This window comes from Dendropsophus ebraccatus, chromosome 1, assembly GCF_027789765.1.
Source record: "Dendropsophus ebraccatus isolate aDenEbr1 chromosome 1, aDenEbr1.pat, whole genome shotgun sequence".
NCBI lineage: Eukaryota > Metazoa > Chordata > Amphibia > Anura > Hylidae > Dendropsophus > Dendropsophus ebraccatus.
In genome coordinates, this window is record NC_091454.1 from 200,542,659 (window position 1) to 200,567,540 (window position 24,882).

The window sequence follows — 24,882 nt, forward strand, 5'->3', positions numbered from 1 at the left end:
AAATACGAGACACTGAAAATCAATTGAAGGAATGGACAATCCCACAAGGAATAGACAATCAAAATTGATCATTTACACTGCATGAAGGCTGTCACTGTTGTCTCTAGAGTGACAGCTTGCTCAGCCAATCACAGGTCACTGTGCTGTCCCGTCCCAGACAGCCTGTGATTGGCTGAAAAGGCCTTCACCAGAGAAGACAACAGGATCGGACCGGAGAGCCACAGTGGAGTGTGGAAAGGTGAGAATAACTTTCTTTTTTTTTTTTTGAGACATGCGGCCCCTCATCCCGAACCTGTCTGAAGTTCGGAAATAATCTTAGTTCAGGAGGCTTAGATCCACTGTTCCACCGCTAGTGATGGCGTAAGATGCACCAAGGAGTGGAGTATAAGGGGCCGTCGGTCTCCACCAGTGCTCGCCGCAAGGCAGGATGGGTTGACTGCAGCGGGCAACCCCTAAGTTTCCACCCCTGGCTAGGCTACAGCAGGTACACAGGTACATAGCAGAACTTACATCTGGAACCACAGGTAACACAGCAGGACTGTCGGTGGAAAGCATGGGCAGGAACCACGGGCAGGGATCACGGGCAGGATTCATTGAGAGATGGGACTACACGCTAAGGGAAGCATGCAGAGGCTGAAACAGGGAATGTCAGGACAGGTGTCTTATTGATAGGGTAGATGATTGGTGCAACTAACCAATTAGGGATGCACTGTCCCTTTAAATCTTTGGCAGCCGGCGCGCTCACGCCCTAGAAGACGAGGGCGCGATCGCCTTTTGGGACATTGGGGAGCAAGGCGCTCTGTGGACCTGAAGAGACAGCAGCACTGTGTCCTGCACGTGGGCTCCAGTGTCCGCTGTCACACTACTGCCGGCAGAAGCAGTATGGCGGCCCGAAGCACAGGACACCGCCGCGGCCATAACATAATCATAAATATTCATAATAAAATCTTAAATGTTACAAATAAACTATTATAAGGTCAGGTGTTCAGCTATAGGCAGCATAATACACAATTAAAAGTTTTAGTGATGAAAATAAATGAAATAAAATAAAATAAAAATTTGTATAACATAAATGGAAGGATACATTACAGACCATACATTGATTCGGCCTGCGTTCATCTATTAGGCAATTTTGTTTTCTTGGTCCATAAATAACTATTCATTATTTTACTTAATTATCATTATACGACAGGTAGCTTTAATTTCCCAGTGGGTCAGGAACCTTGGAGAATTATCACATTTTATAAGCATGGATTTTTTTTTACCAGATGAACAAGGCCAAATGATACAGATGCTAACGCAGGTATTGAGGTAATGACGCTTCAATAAACGTGACAGAAATATACACCTAATATAGTATTTTAATATAGTTTTGGTACTTGTAGTAGTTTATTACACATAATTATGTTTCTTATTACTCATGTATTAGAAAAGAAAAGGATTTAAGAAGTAAAGTGCTGAAATACTGTAGTCTAAAAAAAAAAAAAAAACTAGAAAGAATAATATAATGTGTTGAGTTGAGGCGGCTGATCAGAGGTCACATGACTCAGGAATGAAATTGATGCAAAAAGAGGTGTGATGAAACAGATGGCACTGCAGCTATAGTGGTGGCATTTTATGGGAAACAAAAAACCTTCCCACCTGTGTTCCATATGTTTTTTTTTTTAATCTTTTTTCATTTTAGTCAAGGGACATCTTGTATTTTGTGAGAAGAGTTGATATTTTGAAAGAATTTATTTATATACTTTGTCTTTTGAGATTTATTTTCACACTATTGACGGTGTGTTATAAATAATATATTTTATTTTATCTTTTCATTTAAGATCATAGCAAATGTATATCATTTTCTCATTTCTCTCATGCAAAATAGCTTGTTTTTCTGTCACCTTATTCTGAGCCTGTATGATTTTTTTTTTAGATTTCAGTCAGATAGCTAAGAGGACTTTCTTTTGTGGGATGACTTGTAATTTTCATTGCCACCATTTTAGGACAGACATACTGTATATGACATTATTATTATTATTGTTCTTGAGAACCAAGATGATCACCGCACAACAATCCTTCCATTGCTGAAGGCAAAAATAACAGCCAAAACTAAACATGAACGACTGTCTAAATGCAAGTTTCACCCATGACTTTAACCTTTTTGCCTTCTCATTGTCTTCATCGGGTCAACTTGCGCTTTCTTTTGGAATTTTAATTATTTACATACTTACTATGTTGGGAAACTTGACCATAATTTCTCTTGTGTGTTTGTTTCCAAAATTACACACCCCAATGTATTTCTTCCTGTGTAACCTCACTGTTGTAGATGTCATATCCACCTCAACCTGTGTACCCAAACTGTTTTTTATCACCCTGACTCAGGACCAAAGAATATCTTTTACTTCTTGTATGATTCAGTTATTTTTCTTTGTTTTGTTTGTTGATGGTGAAATTTTTATGCTGACAATAATGGCCTATGACCGCTATGTGGCAATATGTAAGCCCTTACAATATCACTCAATAATGACGAAGAACGTGTACATTACAATGGCGGCCTCTTGTTGGCTACTTGGTGGTTTCAATTCTCTTCTACATACAATACTAACATCCATTCTACAATTTTGTTATTCACGTGATATCAATAATTTCTATTGTGACCTGAACTCACTGGTTGTACTTTCCTCTTCTGACATTCAAAGTCGGAAAATCTTCATGTTTTTTGAACTTTGTTCTATTACCTTTTTACAATTTACGCTCACCATTATCTCATATTTCTTTATCTTCATTGCCATACTGAAGATCCGTTCCTCGGCAGGACGGATGAAAGCTTTCTCCAGCTGCTCCTCCCACCTTATCACCGTTTTATTATTCTATGCACCAAGTATGTTCTTGTATATAAAATCAGACTCAAAAGATTCTAAAGAACAGGACATGTTGCTGTCCATGCTTTATCTTGTTCTAGTTCCAATGTTGAATCCTCTGGTTTATAGTCTGAGAAATAAAGAGGTTTGGGGAGCAATTGTAACATTGAAACAAAATATGTTAAGGTTTTAGCAGCTTTAATTTTAACTTTTGTGTATACTCGAAGGGATATGGAATAAGAATTACAAATTCCTAAATGTATCTGACAGGAGTGGAACTGACAAGATTGGTCAATTGGTAGTGGCAGTGCCAATGTGTAGGCTGGTAACCTCTACAGGCTGTTGCCAGGGGCCTGGTGTGGAGAAGATGGTAGAGTAACAAGTTGACTTGCAACGTCTGGAATATCTTCTTCAGATGAGACAACTCAGAAAAAAAGTTTCCTTTTCTGTCTTAATAGAAAACAGTTTATTTAAAGGGAATGTGTCGGCAAGTAAAAAATTTTTTTGAAAGTGTTAAAAGTGAATTTGTTATTTTTTTTTGTTAATTTATATGTGTTTTTTATTTTTTTTACATGTAAGGAAATATGAAAAATTAACGATCGAATTTTCCATATTTCCCAGTGATGGCCACCAGGGGGAGCTCCAGCAGGAAACTGCTGGTAAAAGCAGCCTGAAATAGGGATGCTGAAAAAAAGAGGCAGTCCCTGCTCAGCTGCTGTGACATCATCACCTCCCCCCTCTTTTCACAAAAGAACAAAGAGGAGAAAGGTGATATTATGTGTACTGTTGGGCAGAGCCATTTTGTTGTTGTCTGCACAGCAGTACAGATACAAGAAGCATGTCCCTAGCCGATAATACACCTCAGCTGCTGCAGAACCTCCTAATACACCTCAACTCGCTGCAGAACCACATACAGCCGCCCATCCCCCGAATGCACATAGTATTGTTGTTACACTCATACAGATAACTCATGTCACACATTACACAGGTAGAGGGTATACATATACAGGAGAGTAAAGGCACCAGAGTATTGTTCTCTGGTGTCCGCTGTGTCACACATTACACAGATAGGGTGCGTGCACACTACGGAATTGCCGCGTATAACCCGCGGCGTATTCCGTTGCTCATCTCCGCACGCGGCGGCGCGCATTTCCGCCCGTGACATAGACACCGTTTTGTGCACGGGCGGATTCTGCATTCCGTCAAAAGAATTGACATGTCTATGGCACGGGCGGGGACGAGCGACGGAATACGCCGCGGGTTATACGCGGCATTTCCGTAGTGTGCACGCAGCCATAGATAGATAGAAAGATAGATAGATAGGAGATAGATAGAGATGTGTGTGTGTATATATATATATATATATATATATATATATATATATGTGTGTATGGCTATGTTCACATAACGTCATTTTGTAGTAAAGAACAGATGCTGATTGCAATTGCCTCAGTGTCCGTTCTTTACTGCAGGGGTGGCATTGCATTGAAGTCAATGCAATGTCGCCCGTTGTGTTGACATAGCGTTATTCTAACGCCCGATCTTTAGAACGGGCGTTAGAATAATGTTCCTGGACATTATTTCCGGACACTGTTCACTGAACAGCGTCTGGAAACATCAGCTGTTCACACAGCGCAATGTGCAGTACGGCCGCACATTGCACTGGAGTGAATGGCTAATTGATTTGCGGGCACAGCCACCAAATCAATTGTGAATAAAGAACGTTCCTGCATCTGATACGGATGCAACGGATGCTGTTGAACATAGTGTGAACGTAGCCTAGGGCCATGTTCACACTATGTATATATCCGGACGCATATTTTCACGGCCGGATATATACGTGTTAAACTCCGGCCGGAGATTTACGCTAGTTGCGGCCGGCTACATACGGACCGTACGTAGTCTACTTACGCTTCCCGAGCGGCATACGTAGTGATCTGACAGCGGTCTTTTACTTGGAAAGCTTCGCCTAGCCCCGGACACCACACAGAACCTTTTGAAACGGCAAAGAAGAGTGGAAAAAAGAAGAAATCACCACTACGTAAGGGACCGCATGTTACGCTACGCGCGTAAGTTACAGCATTTCCGTCCGGAAACAATGGTCTGGTTCATTTTTTACGTCGCCGTATACGATCCTGGCGTAAGTTCTTACGTAGTGTGAACTGTGCAGCCGGGATCAAATACTTAACATTGTACGCAAACTACGTAAGTCTCCGGCCGCTTATTCACGGAACACGCTACGGCTGGAAACTTACGTAGTGTGAACATAGCCTTAATGTGTGTATGGCTAGGTTCACAAAACGTCAATAAACGGCTGCCAAAAAACGGCCGTTTTTGCCACAATTTAACTGACTGCAATGGCAATGCATTGAAGTCAATGGGAGGACGGACGTCCAATGCACACACCGCATTGACTTCAATGTATTGCCATTGCAGTCATATTGCAGCAATAATGGCAGTTTCTTAGCGGCCGTTTATTGACGTTGTGTGAACGTAGCCTATATGTGTGTCTATATATATATATATATATATATATATATATATATATATATATAAAGTAAGAATATAGGGCTGGACGGCACTGTGTGGCACTGTGGCTCAGGTGGGTGCTTCAACCTCAGTGGACGGACTCCAGGACCACCTTAGTAATGAAAGAAACCGAGAAGAGGCAGCACTCCAATATGTGGTGAAAAACGGAAGATAATTTATTCACCCATCAATGTGCAACGTTTCGATCTCCCAATGAGATCTTGCTTGAAAAAGATCTCATTGGGAGATCGAAACGTTGCACATTGATGGGTGAATAAATTATCTTCCGTTTTTCACCACATATTGGAGTGCTGCCTCTTCTCGGTTTCTATATATATATATATATATATGTATATGTGTGTGTGTGTGTATATGTACAGGCTATTGTTCGCTGGAAGAGGCTGGGGTGACGGGGGGAGGCTGGAAGAGGCTGGGGTGACAGGAGGGAGAAGCTGGAGGAGGCTGGGGTGACAGGGGAGGGGGAGGCTGGGGTGACAGGGGAGGGGGAGGCTGTGGTGACAGGAGGGAGAGGCTGGGGTGACAAGAGGGAGAGGCTGGGGTGACAGGGGAGGCTGAGGCTGGGGTGACAGGAGGGAGAGGCTGGAGGAGGCTGGGATGACAGGAGGGAGAGGCTGGAGGAGGCTGGGGTGACAGGAGGGAGAGGCTGGGGTGACAGGAGGGAGAGGCTGGAGGAGGCTGGGATGACAGGAGGGAGAGGCTGGAGGAGGCTGGGGTGACAGGAGGGAGAGGCTGGGGTGACAGGAGGGAGAGGCTGGAGGAGGCTGGGATGACAGGAGGGAGAGGCTGGAGGAGGCTGGGATGACAGGAGGGAGAGGCTGGAGGAGGCTGGGGTGACAGGAGGGAGAGGCTGGGGTGACAGGAGGGAGAGGCTGGAGGAGGCTGGGATGACAGGAGGGAGAGGCTGGAGGAGGCTGGGATGACAGGAGGGAGAGGCTGGAGGAGGCGGGGATGACAGGAGGGAGAGGCTGGAGGAGGCTGGGGTGACAGGAGGGAGAGGCTGGGGTGACAGGAGGGAGAGGCTGGAGGAGGCTGGGATGACAGGAGGGAGAGGCTGGAGGAGGCTGGGGTGACAGGAGGGAGAGGCTGGGGTGACAGGAGGGAGAGGCTGGAGGAGGCTGGGATGACAGGAGGGAGAGGCTGGGGTGACAGGAGGGAGAGGCTGGAGGAGGCTGGGATGACAGGAGGGAGAGGCTGGAGGAGGCTGGGGTGACAGGAGGGAGAGGCTGGGGTGACAGGAGGGAGAGGCTGGGGTGACAGGAGGGAGAGGCTGGAGAAGGCTGGGATGACAGGAGGGAGAGGCTGGGGTGACAGGAGGGAGAGGCTGGGGTGACAGGAGGGAGAGGCTGGAGGAGGCTGGGGTGACAGGAGGGAGAGGCTGGGGTGACAGGAGGGAGAGGCTGGGGTGACAGGAGGGAGAGGCTGGAGGAGGCTGGGGTGACAGGAGGGAGAGGCTGGGGTGACAGGAGGGAGAGGCTGGGGTGACAGGAGGGAGAGGCTGGAGAAGGCTGGGATGACAGGAGGGAGAGGCTGGGGTGACAGGAGGGAGAGGCTGGAGGAGGCTGGGATGACAGGAGGGAGAGGCTGGAGGAGGCTGGGGTGACAGGAGGGAGAGGCTGGAGGAGGCTGGGGTGACAGGAGGGAGAGGCTGGAGGAGGCTGGGGTGACAGGAGGGAGAGGCTGGGGTGACAGGAGGGAGAGGCTGGAGGAGGCTGGGATGACAGGAGGGAGAGGCTGGAGGAGGCTGGGGTGACAGGAGGGAGAGGCTGGGGTGACAGGAGGGAGAGGCTGGAGGAGGCTGGGATGACAGGAGGGAGAGGCTGGAGGAGGCTGGGGTGACAGGAGGGAGAGGCTGGGGTGACAGGAGGGAGAGGCTGGAGGAGGCTGGGGTGACAGGAGGGAGAGGCTGGGGTGACAGGAGGGAGAGGCTGGGGTGACAGGAGGGAGAGGCTGGAGAAGGCTGGGATGACAGGAGGGAGAGGCTGGAGGAGGCTGGGGTGACAGGAGGGAGAGGCTGGAGGAGGCTGGGATGACAGGAGGGAGAGGCTGGAGGAGGCTGGGGTGACAGGAGGGAGAGGCTGGAGGAGGCTGGGGTGACAGGAGGGAGAGGCTGGAGGAGGCTGGGGTGACAGGAGGGAGAGGCTGCGGTGACAGGAGGGAGAGGCTGGAGGAGGCTGGGATGACAGGAGGGAGAGGCTGGGGTGACAGGAGGGAGAGGCTGGAGGAGGCTGGGATGACAGGAGGGAGAGGCTGGAGGAGGCTGGGGTGACAGGAGGGAGAGGCTGGGGTGACAGGAGGGAGAGGCTGGAGAAGGCTGGGGTGACAGGGGAGGGGGAGGCTGGGGTGACAGGGGGAGCAACTGGTGGTGGTGGGGGCACGGATAGCAACCGGGGGGGGGGGGCACGAGGAGAAGGCAGGGCAGAGGCTCCCCAGTACAGTTAGAGGGCCGCGTTGAGCTTCCCCCCGATAACCGTTCAGCACACCGCCGGCGACGCCGCAGGCCAGGCAGGGGTGGTCTGGGTAGGACAGTCCCCCCCCCTCCGTACAGTCACCGGGCCGCTGTGAGCTTCGAGCACGGACAGGCTGTAATACACCGTCCCGGAAGCTCACAGCTGCAGCCACTCTGTGCACTGACTTCTCTCCTGCTCTGCAACAATGATTTCACCGAGCAGGAGAGAAGTCAGTGCCCCCGAGGCTGCAGCTGTGAGCTTCCGGGACGGTGTATTACAGCCTGTCCGTGCTCGAAGCTCACAGCGGCCCGGTGACTGTACGGGGGGGGACTGTCCTACCCAGACCACCCCTGCCTGGCCTGCGGCGTCGCCGGCGGTGCGCTGAACGGTTGGTGGGGGGATGCGGGGGAGGGGGGGGGGAGAGCTGCACAGTGTTCTCCAGCACACTCACTGTGCGGTCTCTCTCTCCTCCCCTCTCGTGCCTCTTGCTGGCCAGTGGCTTCACGAAAATGGCCCCACCACCCTGCCCCATGTACTTCAGCTGTGTACTGCGCATGTCTATGCACATGCGCAGTACACAGTGACGGAGCCTCCAGTGTGAGTGAACCAGACGGACTCCGTCGGTTCACTCCAATGTTCTGGAGGTGCCGAATAGTGTCTGTGTGTGTGTCGTGAAATGACGTCACACACAGACACTATAAACATGGCAGCCCCCTGTGCAGGCATCAAATTGATTAAAAAACACTCAAGCACCATGTAAAAAAAAAAAAAAAAAAAATAGAACACACTTATTTTCTCTAAATACCTTTTATTAAAAAAAAAAATCAAAAATGTGACACTGTCCCTTTAAGCTACATTATTTAACTATAAGAGTATTACCAGATAAATCAACCTTTTCCCTATCCACAATAAATTAATAAAGGGAATTTGAATAAAGCAACCTGCTCTCTTCTCTACAAGTTTGTTCCCATCTTAATTTGCCATCTACATGATATAACTCTTCGCCCCTGCCCTGATGTTGCCATTATGATGGTGCTTGGTCCCCCTTACTTACCACTTCTTAGTACCTGTCAGGAAGTGTTGATAAGAACTGCAGTAGTGGGGGACAGAATAACTCGGAAGAGTGGCCGAGAAGATTGAGTTTGATACAGTATCAAACTTTATTGTGCTTTGTCCCTCTCGGCCACTTGTGGATATAATATAGGCAGACACTGTAGGTTGCTGATATGCATTGCTGACTGGTCAGCGTGGCGCTCTTTTCACAGGTGAATAGGAATGTTTCCTATGCAGTCACACAGGTCCTTTATCCCAAAGATGGCCATACACATTTGTTGACTGTCGTTCGACAGTTATCTCTTCAGGTCTTCCCATTGACATGAATCTGCATGGCTAAAGGTTCACATGTTGTTAATGGGGAGGGGTAAGGCTCAGGTGGTAAAATCCCGCATGCCCAAACCTTCTCTTCACTCAAATCATCTGTTGGTCATACACTTTATACAGGTGACCAAATCTAGCTGCCACAGTGGCTGAATTGTGGCTGCCACCTTGAATTTAATTTTCCAAACAATTTCTCTAAGCACACAATAAATTAAATAAACATGTGTCATCTACTCAAGTCATAGTTATTCATTCCATTCCAACTGGATGTATGTAGGAGGCTCTCTCACAGCCAACCAGCATTCTGCTCTGTACAGATGATCCACAAAACAGCTGTCTGCAGATGGGTCCTCTTCTTGTTGGGGGATATGCTTACATGAAAGTTGCTAACATTTGTGCAATAAGCGTCTGGCCAAAAACTAGCGCAAATTTTTTGTGTATAAAACAAATACAAATAATCTGTGTAAAAAGCCCCTGGTACTCAGCAGATCCCATCTCTTGTGAAGTTGTTAAAAGGATTTTCTGGGCATATAAAATTTTAAGATGGTCCAATTGTTAGGAGTCCACTTCCATCATTATCAGTATTGCATCCTCTTTTTACACAGTGATCCCATTACATTTCCTCAGGGAGGAGAAAGGGGAGCGTTGGTGAGGGGAGGTGGCAGCTTTTAATCTTTGTATTTTCTAAATATTTCCTTATTCTTCACAAGGACACCAGATTACCCAGAACATCACTCCCTGATAGTGTTGGATTAAAAAATACCTTTTTATTCTAAATAACTTTTGACATGTCTATTTAAAACCTGCTGTGATACAAAGATACAGCCAGGGAGAGAGCACAGTGGCAGTGTGATCCACTCCTCATCTGCTTATTAGTTTAAACACTTTAGCCTTATTATAGTGTACGATGCACAGTGTTAGAATTAGCAAGAGACTGGTGAGTGGATCGCACTGCTGCCATACTCTCTTCCCGTTATTTGAGACCCACTGCAATAGATACAGTCGAGGAGAGAGCATGGTGGCAGTGTGATCCACTCCCCATCCGCTTGCTCATTCCAACAGTTTAGCTCCATTATAGTGTGGCTAAAGAAGTGTTAGAATTAGCGAGTGGATTGCACTGCCGCCAAGCTCTCCCCCGGCTGTACATTATCCCTTTAGATAGTAGCAGGTCTCTAGAGTAAGACCCATTGCAACAAAAACATTTTGACATGCCTGATACCATATCATGTATTTATATTAATCGATACTCATTAAGGTACCTTGGACCACCCGTAAAAAAGTGATTTCGGAGGAACTTTCTACAGCTTTATGCAAATATTACCTAATCCCCATTTACCAGTTTCTGGGCAGGTCAGACAAGGATCCCAGAGGTGGGAATCATGGTATATTATATGAAGGTTACCAACCACTAGTGATGAGCGAATACTATTCGATCAAAAAGTACGCTATTCGAATGCGTTTGAATATTCGAACGCCAGCGCACTAAAAATCCGATTTGTCCTTCCACCCCCCTGGCGCTTTTTTCAAGTCAATAAACATGCAGGGGGGAGGGATAGGCACTAGGAATAGGCAGGACTTAAAAAAAAAAAAAAAACTCTAACTGTGATTGGGTGGCTAAACTACGTCACCTCCTGAATATAAGAGTAGTGATTTCAGATTTGTGTTCTTGTGTTCGTGTTCAGATTCGAGTTGCTGGTGGGAGCTAGAAAGGGACAAACTGTATACCAGGGAGAGAAAGCTTTTAGGTGAAGTTAGGTAGGAAGGAACCTTCAAAATCCCTTGCTAGGGCAAAAGTATAAAAACCATCTATTTAGAAGTTGTTGTGAGACAGGCACTATCTACTGAAAGTGTATACGGCTGTATACTCTGAGTGTGGGACAATAACTGTTATCTTTCTACTACTAATTTGCGCACTCTGCATCCTGTAAAGGAGTTGACCAGCTCTTTAATTTTATTGTGTTAAAAAAACAATTATATATCCTGTATACGGCTGTATACTGTGAGTGTGAGATAATACCTGTTATCTTGCTACTACTGATTTGCGCAGTCTTGGTCCTGTAAAAATAAAAGGTGGAATCTGATTGGATGCTGGGGCAACTGAGCCAATTCTACTTTACACCATGTTTGATAAATCTCCCCCCCCGTAGTCTTTAAAATAACATATCAGGATAATTAAGAAATAAATCAGACTCAGTTATCATTTACATTTATAGTTCAAATCTCTATTGTCAAAAATTCCCATCAGATTATAATGTTATAAAACAGAATCGTCAGGCAGACTGACTAGAAGCCCTTTTTGGGAGTTGCTGCACTGTGCATAGCTCATCTACATCTTTAAATCGTAAGTTCTCTTCTGTAGGAAATGATTTGGTTTCGGTGATTGGATGTCAGTCTATATATTATTTATAATGACTGAGTGTACTAATGTGATGTGACATTGCAGACTATGCAGCATCATGAAGTGGAAAAACATCCTGATTATTTATATATATATCTATATCTATCTATCTATCTATCTATATAATGTAGAGAAAATGGTGCAGCACTCAATAAATCAAAAAAAGTTGTGGTGCCTACCAGTATGCACCCATGAGACCATAGGTGCTGGAATATACAATATACGAATCACTGTGGCACTCCAAAGTAGTGGAAAAACGTGATTTATTCGCCCAAAACCGCAACGTTTCAAACTCACAATGAGTCCTTTTTCAAGCAGTGTTAAAGCACATATGGCAAAGCAAGTGTTTAAATACATAGTGAATCACAATTGGTTACATGTGTATCAAATCATTAATCAGTGTCACAGAAGGAAATCAAAACATAAATACACGTGTTACAAGACATTACAAAATAAGTGGATCGTGCTAATCAATATCTGTGTATATCGGTCCACAGTGTTAAGTTAGTGTCATAAAGTCCATAAGTACATAAAGTCCATAAAAAATATATTACAAAAAGAATCTTGGGGATCATCACTCACAGCGGTCCTATAGCAGACACGGACCCCACGATCTCACTTCAGCGGCGTTGTCCTAGACCTTTAGCGCATGCGTGGGATGTCAGCCAATGAGGAGACTTACAGGGCGGCAACCCACGTAGTGGTGACTGGATTTAACCATATAATTGCTGGTATGTATTATGCTGCGGCTTCGGGAATAACATATAAACTGGAGAACAGTTACACGTCCGGTGTGATACACCTAATACTGATAATATCGGCCTTATCTGGACAATATTGTCCGTACTTCCCACATCTTGGTGTAAAGGAGACCAGAACGAATGGTGCGGGCCGCTGCATAGCAACAACACACGCAACCGATCGGTGTACAAGGATCTCGGACTCACACACCGTGTATCTCTAGATCCTATACACTAAATCCATCGCCTCCAACACCTGGGGTTTCCAGATCGGTGTCCCAGCCCATACAGTAGACGCGTGAATTCCAGTAACGTATCTCTAAGCTCGCAGGTGTAAAGATCGCACAGTGGAAAAAACGCAAGGTCTGAATATCAGTGTAGGACAAAAATTGCCAAGATGAGGGGTCTGAACCAAAAATCATCATGTGGTGATGTTCCCTTCGATTCCAAAAGAGAGATGCTTGAGTATCTGAAAAAAATACAAGAGAAAGTAAATAATCATGCAAGATAAAAAATTCTCTGCATAACCTTATTTGCCATATATGCATGGTCAAAAATACAGGGAAATACAAAAATCTGCACTTGCCATACACCTTAGGTTCATCCTTATCCACAAATTCTAGGGGTAATCTTAAAGTCTACGTTCAGACCATGCGGTTTTAGGGAATTTAATTCAAAAATCCAGAAAAGTTCCCTTCTTCTTTGTTTAGCCAACCTGTCACCTCCCCTAACCGGGGCTGTAGTGTGTTCAATGAACATAATACGTAGATCTTGTTCTGCATGATTTTTATCGCAGAAATGCTTAGGTACCGGTAGATCCATTTTCCTTTTCCTGATCGTGTACCTATGCTGGATTACACGTGTTTTCACATCCAAAGAGGTTTCCCCTACATATATTAGGGGACAAGGGCAAACTATCACATAGATTACCCAATCTGTCTCACATGTTATATGTTGTCTAATGGGGTATTCTTTCCTCGTACTAGGATGGATGAATCGGTCCCCTCTAATGACATATCTGCAATTTACGCATCTCCTACATGCATAGCATCCCGGTCTTAGTGGCCCTAATAACAGTTGTGTTGGTTGAGGCAAACTTGGAGTCTTAGCATGTACTAGCCGATCCCTAAGATTAGGGGCTCTTTTGTAGGAAAGGAGGGGTCTAGTCTGGAAGCTGTCAATATCCGAGAACCCCCGTTGTAGTACCCCCCAATGTTTGTGAATGATTTTAGAAATGCTACCACTCAGGCCGTTAAATTGTGTGACAAAGGGAATTCTACTGCCAGTATCCGGGTCAATATTTTTATGTAGTAGGTTTTCTCTCTGCATCCCAGAGACCTCTTCCATATATTTTTGTGTGACAGATCTAGGATATCCCCTTTTGTGGAAGTTGTTAGCAAAATTGGACAATGTGTGTTGGAATTCTGTCTCGTCAGTGACTATACGTCTAATCCGCATGAATTGACTTTTTGGAAGAGATTGTATGGTATTTTTTGGATGGTTGGAATCAAACTTAAGTAATGTATTTTTGTCAGTTGGTTTGGTGTATAGTTTTGTGAGAAATTTGTCGTTGGAGCGGTATACATGAGTGTCAAGAAATTGGGTGTTTGTATCAGAATATGAGATGGTGAACTGTATGTCTGGGTCCATGCTGTTCAAAAAACCGTAAAAAGAGATCAGACCCTCTTCATCACCCCCCCATGCCAGGAACACATCGTCAATGTATCTCCACCAGCCCACAATGTGTTGGGCATGGTGGGACACATAGACGTGTGATTCCTCTAGTGAAGCTACATACAGGTTAGCGAAAGTAGGTGCGACATTAGACCCCATCGCAGTCCCCTTGCGCTGTAGGAAAATCTTGTTGTCAAACATAAAGAAATTACATGATAACACAATATCCAAGAGTTGTACCAAAAAGGTCTGGCAGGGAGTGGAGAATTCGGACGTAAGTAGGAGGTTTTTTATGGCATTGATGCCCTTATCATGTCCAATGGACGTATATAGACTCGCTATGTCCAACGAGGCTATAAAGTTCACTTTTGTGGCATCTACATCTCTTAATTTAAGGAGGAATTGGGTGGTGTCTTGTATATATGACTTCATATTGGTCACATAGGGCTGCAGAACTCTATCCAAAAAAATGGATGCCTTATTTAACACAGACCCTACACAGACACAATAGGTCGTCCTGGGGGTTTATGAAGTGACTTGTGAATTTTGGGGAGGAGATAGAACAATGGAATAACCGGATGTTCCACCCACACAAACTCCCATGTTCTTTTATCAATACATCCTTCTGCTAAGGCCACATTAAGGATACTCTTGAGTTTAGACTGTACATCGGCTGTAGGATCTCTATACAATATCTCATATACATTGGCGTCCATTAATTGACGATATGCCTCCTCCATATAGTCCACTGTGTCCATAACCACGACACCACCACCCTTGTCCGCAGGTTTGATGGTGATGTCGTGGTTACGCACAAGGTCTCCCAACGCCTGCATCTCGTCCCTTGTCATGTTAGGATTACTAATGAAGCCCACTGGTGTGTTCATTTTCAACCTAGATATATCCCCCTTAACTCCTGAAATGAAAGACTCCACGGGGTGAGATGTCATAAGAGGGGTAAAGTCACTTTTGGTTAAGAGGTTGAAATTTTTCAAACAAATTTCTGGAGGATCTACCTCCGGTCCCACCACAAGACTGGTGTTACCGATGGTAGTGCTCCAGATCTTAAGTTTGATCCGCCTAAAGAATTTCCACAAATCAAGTTCTAATTCAAACCAATCCACATTATTGCCTGGACAAAAAGATAAACCTCTATTCAATACATTGACTTGTGTCTCATTCAATTGATAAGAAGAGATATTTACCATCAATTGTTCTCTGTTACAACATTGTCCTTGCCCTTCCGCTTCTCCTTCGGTGGGCGCATTGGTTGGACCCTCGGTGTTTTGATGATGGGAGGTCTTGCGATAGCGGTTGCGCCTCCTGCCTCCCCTTCTTGTCTGTGGGTGGTTGGTGTTTCTGGGGATTTCCGTGTGCCTAAAAAAACTTTGGCTGGTGAGTCACTATTAGAGTTATCACTGATAATACGATTCCTTTTACCACGACATCCGACATTCGCATTGCTGGCATCATTATCCCAAGTGTAGACATTCCCTAGATCATAGTCCTTAGCATCTCTCCTCCATTTCCTTTTCTTCACTTCGGTAATATCCTTTTCAGCCTCTCCAATGAGTTTTTAACTTTTGCTAATAAAGCAGTTAGCTCCTCTTCGGATAACATTAGTTTGAGATTGTCTTCTAATTTTTTAATCTTAGTCTCCATGGTAAAAAGATCTCTCTGTAAATATTTCATGTTTAACAACATAATGTCTCTTGCATACCTATTGGAGATTTGTTCAAAGTCCTGTTTAAAGTCCTTATTGGTGGTATACATAATTGGTTTCAGTCGGGAGCGCATGCCACGTGGAATCATGCGGTTTTTATAAAATTCCCCGAGGGTAGTCAGGTGTAGATTAAGTCCTATTTCTCGTTTACGTTCTTGTTCCAGTTCTCGTTTCAAATCATTAATTGAAGGTGTATGTAGAAACTTAGGATCACCTTTGAGTCCAGCAAGTATCAGATTCTCTTCATCCTCTGTAAAATTGGCCCCCTGGGCGAACTTCTTGTCAAAGTTTTTAGAGTCCTCCATAGTAGCGGTGCCTGCACTCCGGTCCATATATAATGTAGAGAAAATGGTGCAGCACTCAATAAATCAAAAAAAGTTGTGGTGCCTACCAGTATGCAGTCTTTAAAATAACATATCAGGATAATTAAGAAATAAATCAGACTCAGTTATCATTTACATTTATAGTTCAAATCTCTATTGTCAAAAATTCCCATCAGATTATAATGTTATAAAACAGAATCGTCAGGCAGACTGACTAGAAGCCCTTTTTGGGAGTTGCTGCACTGTGCATAGCTCATCTACATCTTTAAATCGTAAGTTCTCTTCTGTAGGAAATGATTTGGTTTCGGTGATTGGATGTCAGTCTATATATTATTTATAATGACTGAGTGTACTAATGTGATGTGACATTGCAGACTATGCAGCATCATGAAGTGGAAAAACATCCTGATTATTTATATATATATCTCTATCTATCTATCTATCTATATATATATATATATATATATATATATATATATATATATATATATATATATATAGACATATCCATATGCAATAGAACAAATGCTTTTTCACCTGCTATAAACTTCTTATTAGGAGGTTCTATCAAATACCTGTTTAACCCAATATCATCTCCATTGTTGAGCCACAGTTCTTTTCTCTTCAATCCATTTCCTGATATTTTTGACAATGGAAATTTCCTTTTTTTGTCCCCGACAATAGAATTTCACGATTTCTTGCCTTCCAGGAACCATAACTTTTAATTATATATATATATATATATATATATATATATATATATATATATATATTTGCAGCTTGAGCTTCTTTTATGCCATTATTAATTGTACTATATACATCTGCAATCAAAATCCTTCAACCCCCAGTGGAAATGACCATAACCGTAAGGGTTCGAAACGCGTTGCCGTCTTTCTATCTTTTAGTCGAATACAATTTGATGCAGTGGTCTGGTCAGTTCCTTTTGCCAGTGCTAGACAAAAACTGTGATGAAAGTCCCAATGAAGAGCCCCTGACGCAGTTGGACTATATCCTTAAAATTTAATAGTTCAGAAGTTTTACAGATGTGGGAGTGAATTTTACAAATATTTAAAAAAATGTTAAAGCTGTTTTCTTTCCCTTTGGTCCCCTTTTAACAACACTTGCTTGATTGCCTATACTATACATACTAACATAGTTACTAAGGTTGAAAAAAGACAAGAGTCCATCAAGTTCAACCTAAAGAAACCCTACTGTGTTGATCCAGAAGACAAAAAACCTTATGAGGCAGATGCCAATTGCCCCATCATAGGGGGAAAATTCCTTCCCGACTTCAATATGGCAATCAGGATGAATGCCTGGATCAACATTCTATCACATTTAATCTAGTGCCCATAACTTATAATATTATATTTTAAAAGAAAAGTATTAAGGCCTCCCACATTTAACTTATTTAAAGGGGTATTTCGGGGAAATTTTACCTTTTCTCTCTTTCTTTCACTCCATAGGAATCCATCAGATCAGTGCTCTATTATTCTGGCTACATGGATTGCCGAGCTTGGATCAGTGTCATGAGCCCCGACCCGGCCAGTAAACTGGATCGCCCTACCCTCAACCCCCCCCCCCCCCACGCGCGCGGGGGGAGATCCGGCCACTAGGAACCAGGGATGGGGACTTCACAGGACTGTTAAATGCAGCTGTCATGTTTGACAGCTGCATTTAACTGTCCTTATTAGCATGTGCGGCGATCGGCTGCACCCGCTAATAGTTGTGGTTCCAGGCTGCAGAAAGCAGCCGGGATCATTGTGGTTCAGAGCGGGGTCGCGGCACGGCCCCCCTCTGAATCTCCCCACCCACCGCAGGTTGAGCCGGTACGTCCTGCGGAAGGAAGTGGTTAACCCTGCTCGGCTGTCAATGTTGTCTTCTTTGGCTGTGGATGTGTAAATTAAATGTACAAAAATTAGAAGAAAAAAAAAAGCATATAGGTTACTGCAAGACACATTAGAACTCTGGAGGTATGCCATCAATTGCCGGCACACTGCTGGAGTTCTAATGTGACTTGCAGTAACCCAACACAAGATGCTTAGTCGAGCACAGTGACTTTTTTTTTTTCTTTTTCCCCTCTCAGGAAAACCTTAATAACATTTGTTTTATGTTGCAGTATATGTGTGTCATCACTAAATAAAGCACTACGATATTTTCTATTTTTAAGATGAACGGCTGTCCAAATGGAAGTTCAAGAAATGATTTTTACATTGTCGCCTTCTCTACATCTTCACAGTCTCAAGTTGAACTATTTTGGGGGATATTAACCATTTACTTGATGGCTATGTTGGGAAACTTGACCATTATTTGTCTTGTGTGTATGGTGCCAAAATTACACACTCCAATGTATTTTTTCCTGTGTAACCTAGCTATTGTAGACATCACATCCACAACTTCCATCATCCCTAAGCTTCTTGCTATCACACTGACCCAAGATCATAGGATCTCATTTCCTGGCTGTATGGTCCAGTTGTTTTTTTTTTATCTTGTCTACTGATGGTGAAGTTTTCATTATCACGTCAATGGCCTATGACCGCTATGTGGCAGTGTGTAAGCCTTTACAATATCACACCATTATAAGAAAGAGCGTGTACATTGTAATGGCGGCCTCCTCTTGGATAGTGGGTGCCCTAAATGCTCTGACACATGCAATGCTTACCTCTATATTACAATTCTGTTACTCCTATGATATCAATAATTTCTTTTGTGATCTGAATTCAGTGATTTCTATTTCCTCTTCGGACATCACAAGTAGGAAGATTTTTATGTTTGCCGAAGTTTTCCTTATTCCTTTTGTGCAATTCCTGCTCACTATAATCTCTTATATTTATATCTTCTCCACCATATCAAAGATCCGTTCCTCGGCAGGACGAATTAAAGCTTTCTCCAGCTGCACCTCCCACCTCATCATAGTTATTTTATTCTATGGGCCACTTACAGTCTTGTACACAAAACCAGAATCGGAGGATTCTAAAGAGCAGGACATGTTGCTGTCAATTCTTTACCCAGTTGTGGTCCCAATGTTAAATCCTTTGGCTTACAGCCTAAGAAATAAGGATGTTTGGGAGGCGATTTTATTAATAACTAAACTAATAAAGGCAAAGTTCTAGCCTAGATAATGGGCACACACAATCTTCATTTGTTATGTTTGGTTGTACGTAGTGTCTGGGTTGACAACCTATTATAGGCTAATTGGAATATACAAAAGCAAGTAATAAAGATGACATGTGATATGACTGTAGCTGAATATGAATCTCACAGCAGCATTTACAGTGAGCTGGTACAATGAAAAACCTCCCACACTAGTTCCTACAGCTTCCACAAGAACACAGATCATCCATTTTTGTCTAAATTTCAATCTCATTTCAAACTATTTTGCATTAATAAATAGTACAAAAAAAAATGTGTGTGGGGGGAAATTATATATATATATATATATATATATATATATATATATATATATATATATATGCCCCCATCAACTCCTTATCTGTTCATCACTAAAAGGGAATACATTTCAAAGTAGAGTATAGATGTACTTTGAACTTCACTATAGATGTACTTTGAGGGATCAATTACTCCTATAGAAATCTATTGAGAGGGGAGAAGTGGATGGGGAGAGGGAATTAATTAAAATAAGAGGAATTGAAAGAAAGGGAGCATATTTCAAAGTGGAGGAAGGATGTACTTTCAATTTCACTGAGGGATTAGGTTACACTGCCCAAAGAAGTCTAATGAGAGGGGAGAGGTAGAGAGGGAAGAGGGAATGAAGTAAAAGAAGAGGAGATGCAGAAATTTTTTTTTACAAACAAGCCAAAGGCTTACTCACAGTAGAGCTGGATTTCCATCTCAAATGCTGCTCTAAAATGTTTTCCATTCTGATGCTAATTTGAGGATTTGCTACAGTGAATTAAAAGAGTAGGATGCCCTCTTTGTGAAGTGTATGTCAGTTATTAAAACAGCTATTCTACATTTAAACAGGAGCAAAGTTCAGAGAAACCTGACACTTGGAGACTTGAAGGGGTTGGCCATCTTTACAAATATTTTGTAAAACTGGTGTCACAGTGAATGTCTCCTCCACCCATGCACTGCAGTGTAATGCTCTTCCATAGAATACCATGTATAAACAGAGGAGCTGTCCGCTGTGATATCAGGGCAGGGGATAATTAGGGGCCAGAGAAGCAGTAACAAAGAACCTACTGTCATTTGTAATCCCTTCTTTTGCCTTATTTATTTCTTTCAACCTTTTTTGCCCAAATTGGCATCCTGTCTTGCTTCTTTTCTAACGTTTCTTTTAATGTCATTACATAAATAAATGTTGACATCATGTTCCATTTTTAGGGGTCAGCAGCTTTACAAGCCTCCTGCTCCCCACCAACCTTTTTGAATGTAGCTCTGCCTACTCTATTCCTAGGCAGGGCAATACATGACTTTTTTTTTTTAACTAAAAGAAGACGAACAACTTCAGGAAGAAAATGAAGAAAAAGGCAGTTAGCAAGAGGTCTAGCTTTTTTTTTTGTTTTATTTCAATAAAGTTTTTTTCAGGTCTGTGTTTGTGTGTTAGGGGGGGTACTTGTACGCCGGGCTTATATTAGGCCCCGCTTACGCCTCTTAGTAAATGTAGCTGGCCGGACTCACAAATCTGCGCCCAGCGTACCAAATCTACACCTGCTTCCAGCAGGTGTAGATTTGCGTCATGATTTGCGAGTAGGCGTAAATCATGACAAATGAGGCGCGGGAGGAGGCCACACCCCCAAGCTCCGCCAGCCTGCCCATCGGGCGAGCCGGGCATATGGGAGGCGTACGCCAGGGAGAAGGGGTGAATCTGCCCCTTCTCCCTGGCGTACGCCTCTGGCATACGCTTTGTAAATCCTCCCCTTAGTGTTAGTCTGTAAAATAGCTATCATACTGATCATACTCTGTCCTATTATGTCCAGACAGCCTTTAGGAGTTTGGGAGTTATAGTTTAGCAACAGCTTCTGTGTACTATGTATTCCACCTGTGGCTTTGCAACTGCTGCAGAATTGCAACTCCAATCTTGCCATTGGCTGTGTGTATGGGCATGATAGGACTTGGAATTATGAAAGCAATCGGATGGCAATCTGAGCCCCGGGTAATAGCATGCTGGAAAGGACCCAAACAAATGCTGCTTGTTTTTTTTTTGGAATGGAAATTTAATTTTTTTTTTGTACAGTTAAATTTTTAAGGGTGCCCTCACACATAGTGTATCTGCAGCGGATTTCTCGTTGCAGCGAAATCTTCTGCGGATATTTGCCCATGCATTTGAATTGACTGACATACTCGCAGCGGGATTGTCATCACGCTTCGAGTATGTGAAACTCAGCGCCGTTAACTCCCCCAGCCCTGGAGCATACATTACCTGCTCCAGGCTCCTGCTTGCTTCGGGGCCTCTTGGCGGTCAGCCAATCAGTGCCAGCCATGTACAAACCAAGCATTATCAACCTAGCAAGGGTCAATCATTTTGACCCTCTCAGTGTACTAAAAATCATCCTGCTGACACCTGGGGGTGTTTGCTTTTTTACAGGCTTACCTCAAGTTTCGAAAGTTTACAGATCTCATTTTGTTAAGTTACTACACTGGATTTGAAAAACATAAAACTTAAATTCAATATCATTTCCCTGATTTGTTCAATTTTTGAAAATATTCCATATTTCACATTTTGGAATTTAAACCTCTTAAGAAAATTATGTAGGAGTGGTGCATAAAATACTTTAAAAGTTGGCAGTAAAGGAGACCAGAAAAGGGAACCTGATAGACCTGCTTGAAAAGTTGAGTTTAGAGGGCACATTTGAAGCTTTGGTGGTATAGGTAGTGGATCTGAAATTCTTAACCAATGCATTCCACAGAACTGGTTCAGCTCGGGACATCACTCACCACAACAATAGCCCATGTCCCTACCTTATTTGATCATCTGCCCTCAAGTGGCTGAAGGTCCTTAGACTGAACTACATACAGGGGGGCAAGGGGTAAATGAAAAGGAAATCAGAAGGCTGATGCTGGAGCAAAGAGATGCAAGTTTCTGACATCTGAAGACTACTAATCTCCGTGTCTTATCAGTCCCACTGGCTCTCCAACACACAAACTTCTAGGGATGATAAGTTAGCTGACTAGAGACTTAGACATCTATTCTATGTGTCCGATCCTTTCTTTCCAAGAAGAGCTGGGAGCTGATATCAACAAAAGGGACATAAATGAGTACTTCGAGTTTCGGCAATTGGTGGGCATCTCGGCACCCAGACCCTCATCGAGCAAGACTTCTAATTACTTGTCAAAAATTTCACAAAACAACAGTTACCCTTTTGGAGAAAATATCATTTGGAAATAGCAAATTATTGAGACACATTTATCAATTTACATTTATAGTTCAAATCTCAATAGGCAAAAATCCCCATTGGATTATAATTTATAACTTGTAAGTTATACAAACTTACAAGTTATACAAACTTATAATTTGTAAGTTTACTTGTGTGGTTTGGGTTTTACGCTTAAGTAGATGTATATTTTCCTGTGATTAGTGATGTAACTTTAGATACAGACTGTTTTGCATCATGTAGGTGTATCTATCCCGAGATTTTTTTGGACCATCATGCTACAATTTCAATTTCAATTTTACAATATGGTTAGAAATTAGATAAGGCAGTTATGTGTTCCTCACTTTTATTTGTCCCCTACTGCATGCAAATCTACAAAACCCCATGTCTGTGCAGCAGGAAGGGAGTATATCTGAGGGACCAGGTTACACAGAGTTTGGTGTCTGTTCTAACAGTTACGTACTGTATATGTGTAAGGCAGGTTTAGCCAAAGAACTCTAGGACATATTTAATGCTAACTATTTAGACATTGTTATATAAAATTCATTGGGACCAAATAAAAAATGTAGCTGCAGCACACTATGTTTCCACATAGTTATGTTTCCACACAGTATTTTTGCTCAGTATTTTGCAACCAAAACCAGGAGTGGACTGAAACTGAGTAAATGGCTTTCATTTAATGGCAAATAATTGCCAATAAATGCCAATTTCCAATAATTCTAGAAAGACAGAGAGCACCGGCGGGCGCACATAGCAAGATACTGTATTAAAATTCAATAATAAAAAGGCACATAGATGCCGCTCACCTACGGCGGACGAACTCCGAGCCTGACACCGCCTTGCTCAGATTAGTAGAAGCTGTCTGCAGCCCGTTCTGGAGCTCTGGATAACCGGTAGAAGAATGCAGATAGTAGATCGCTGCGGGAGGTCCTGACAAGCAGAGTGACCAGGATTATCAGGCGCTTACCGGCTGTCCATTTGCTACTCCCCAATGGATGATCTTTCATCCATTGGGGAGCAGCAAACAAACAGCTGGTCAGCGCCTGATAGTCCTGGTCACTCTGCTTGTCGGGACCTCCTGCAGCGATCTCCTAATTGCCAATAATTGTGCAATAACGGACGTTATTTGCCATTAAATGACAGTCATCCACTCAATTACAACAGTGTGTGAACAAAGTGAAAGGAGCTATGGTTAATATGGAGCGACAGGCACTGTTTTTATGTAAAACCCATTTTATACATAAAAATCCATAGTTAATGTAGCATATTCCATATTCCATAAAAACCCATAACTAAGGTAGCATATTCCACTTTGTAATTCCCCCCCCCCCCCTCTAGATTGTTCTAACTTGATGACAGATTTAATTGAAATTTTTGTTCCAAATGTGATCGGGGTTGATGATTATAACAGGAATAAAACTTTTTGAACAACCACAAAATTTTGTGCAGTCCATAAAAAAACCAACTGTTAAAAAAATTATTGAGTTTGGGTGATTCCCTGTTAACCATAGTAATTTGGGTATGCCATGTGGAATTGCATGACTATTATCTATAACTCAGGTATATAGATAGATATGGGATGGATGGATAGATTAATAGATAAAATATTTTACTTAAAAATAAATTGTAAGTTTGCAATGGCCCATTAAAGAGAAGAACACTACTTCAACACTACCATGGTATTACCCTGCCTTTCTATTGATTTTATTTTTAAGATGAACAACTGTACAAACAGAAGTTCAGGAACTGAATTTTACATCGCCGCCTTCTCTATGCCTTTTCAAGGACAGGTGAACCTATTTTTGGGGTTGTTGATTATTTACCAGTTGGTTATCATGGGAAATTTGATAATTATTTTTCTTGTGTGTTCGGTACCAAAATTACACACTCCAATGTATTTCTTCCTGTGTAACCTAGCCATTGTAGATGTGACATCCACAACTTCCATCATCCCTAAGCTTCTTGCTATCACACTGACCCAAGATCATAGGATCTCTTTTTTTGGCTGTATGAGCCAGTTATTTTGTTTCATCTTATGTGCTGATGGTGAAATTTTCATATTGACATCAATGGCCTATGACCGATATGTGGCGATATGTAAGCCTTTACAATATTATACAATCATGAGAAAGAACATGTACATTGTAATGGCGGCCTCCTCTTGGATAGTAGGTGCCCTAAATGCTCTAGCACATACAGTACTCTCCTCCATATTACAATTCTGTTACTCACATGATATTAATAATTTCCTCTGTGATCTGAACTCTGTGATTTCTCTTTCCTCTACGGACATCACAAGTAGGAAGATTTTTACATTCTGTGAAGTTTTCCTCATTACCGTTTTACAATTCCTGCTCACAATATTCTCTTATATTTTTATATTCTCTGCTATACTGAAGATCCGTTCCTCGGCAGGGCGGATGAAAGCTTTCTCCAGCTGCACCTCCCACCTCATCACAGTTATATTAT

At 43.0% G+C, this 24,882-nt stretch overlaps 1 protein-coding gene and 1 pseudogene across 1 annotated transcript; both read left to right on the forward strand.

Annotated features, from left to right (window-relative positions):
- The first annotated feature begins 2,100 nt into the window (after positions 1-2,100).
- LOC138783932 (olfactory receptor 5AR1-like) lies at positions 2,101-3,039 on the forward strand. Its single transcript, XM_069959267.1, has one exon. It carries the CDS (start codon positions 2,101-2,103, stop codon positions 3,037-3,039), a length of 939 nt encoding a protein of 312 aa, XP_069815368.1.
- A 15,209-nt stretch (positions 3,040-18,248) lies between these two features.
- Positions 18,249-19,191, forward strand: LOC138783937 (olfactory receptor 5V1-like; annotated as a pseudogene).
- The last annotated feature ends 5,691 nt before the right edge of the window (positions 19,192-24,882 follow it).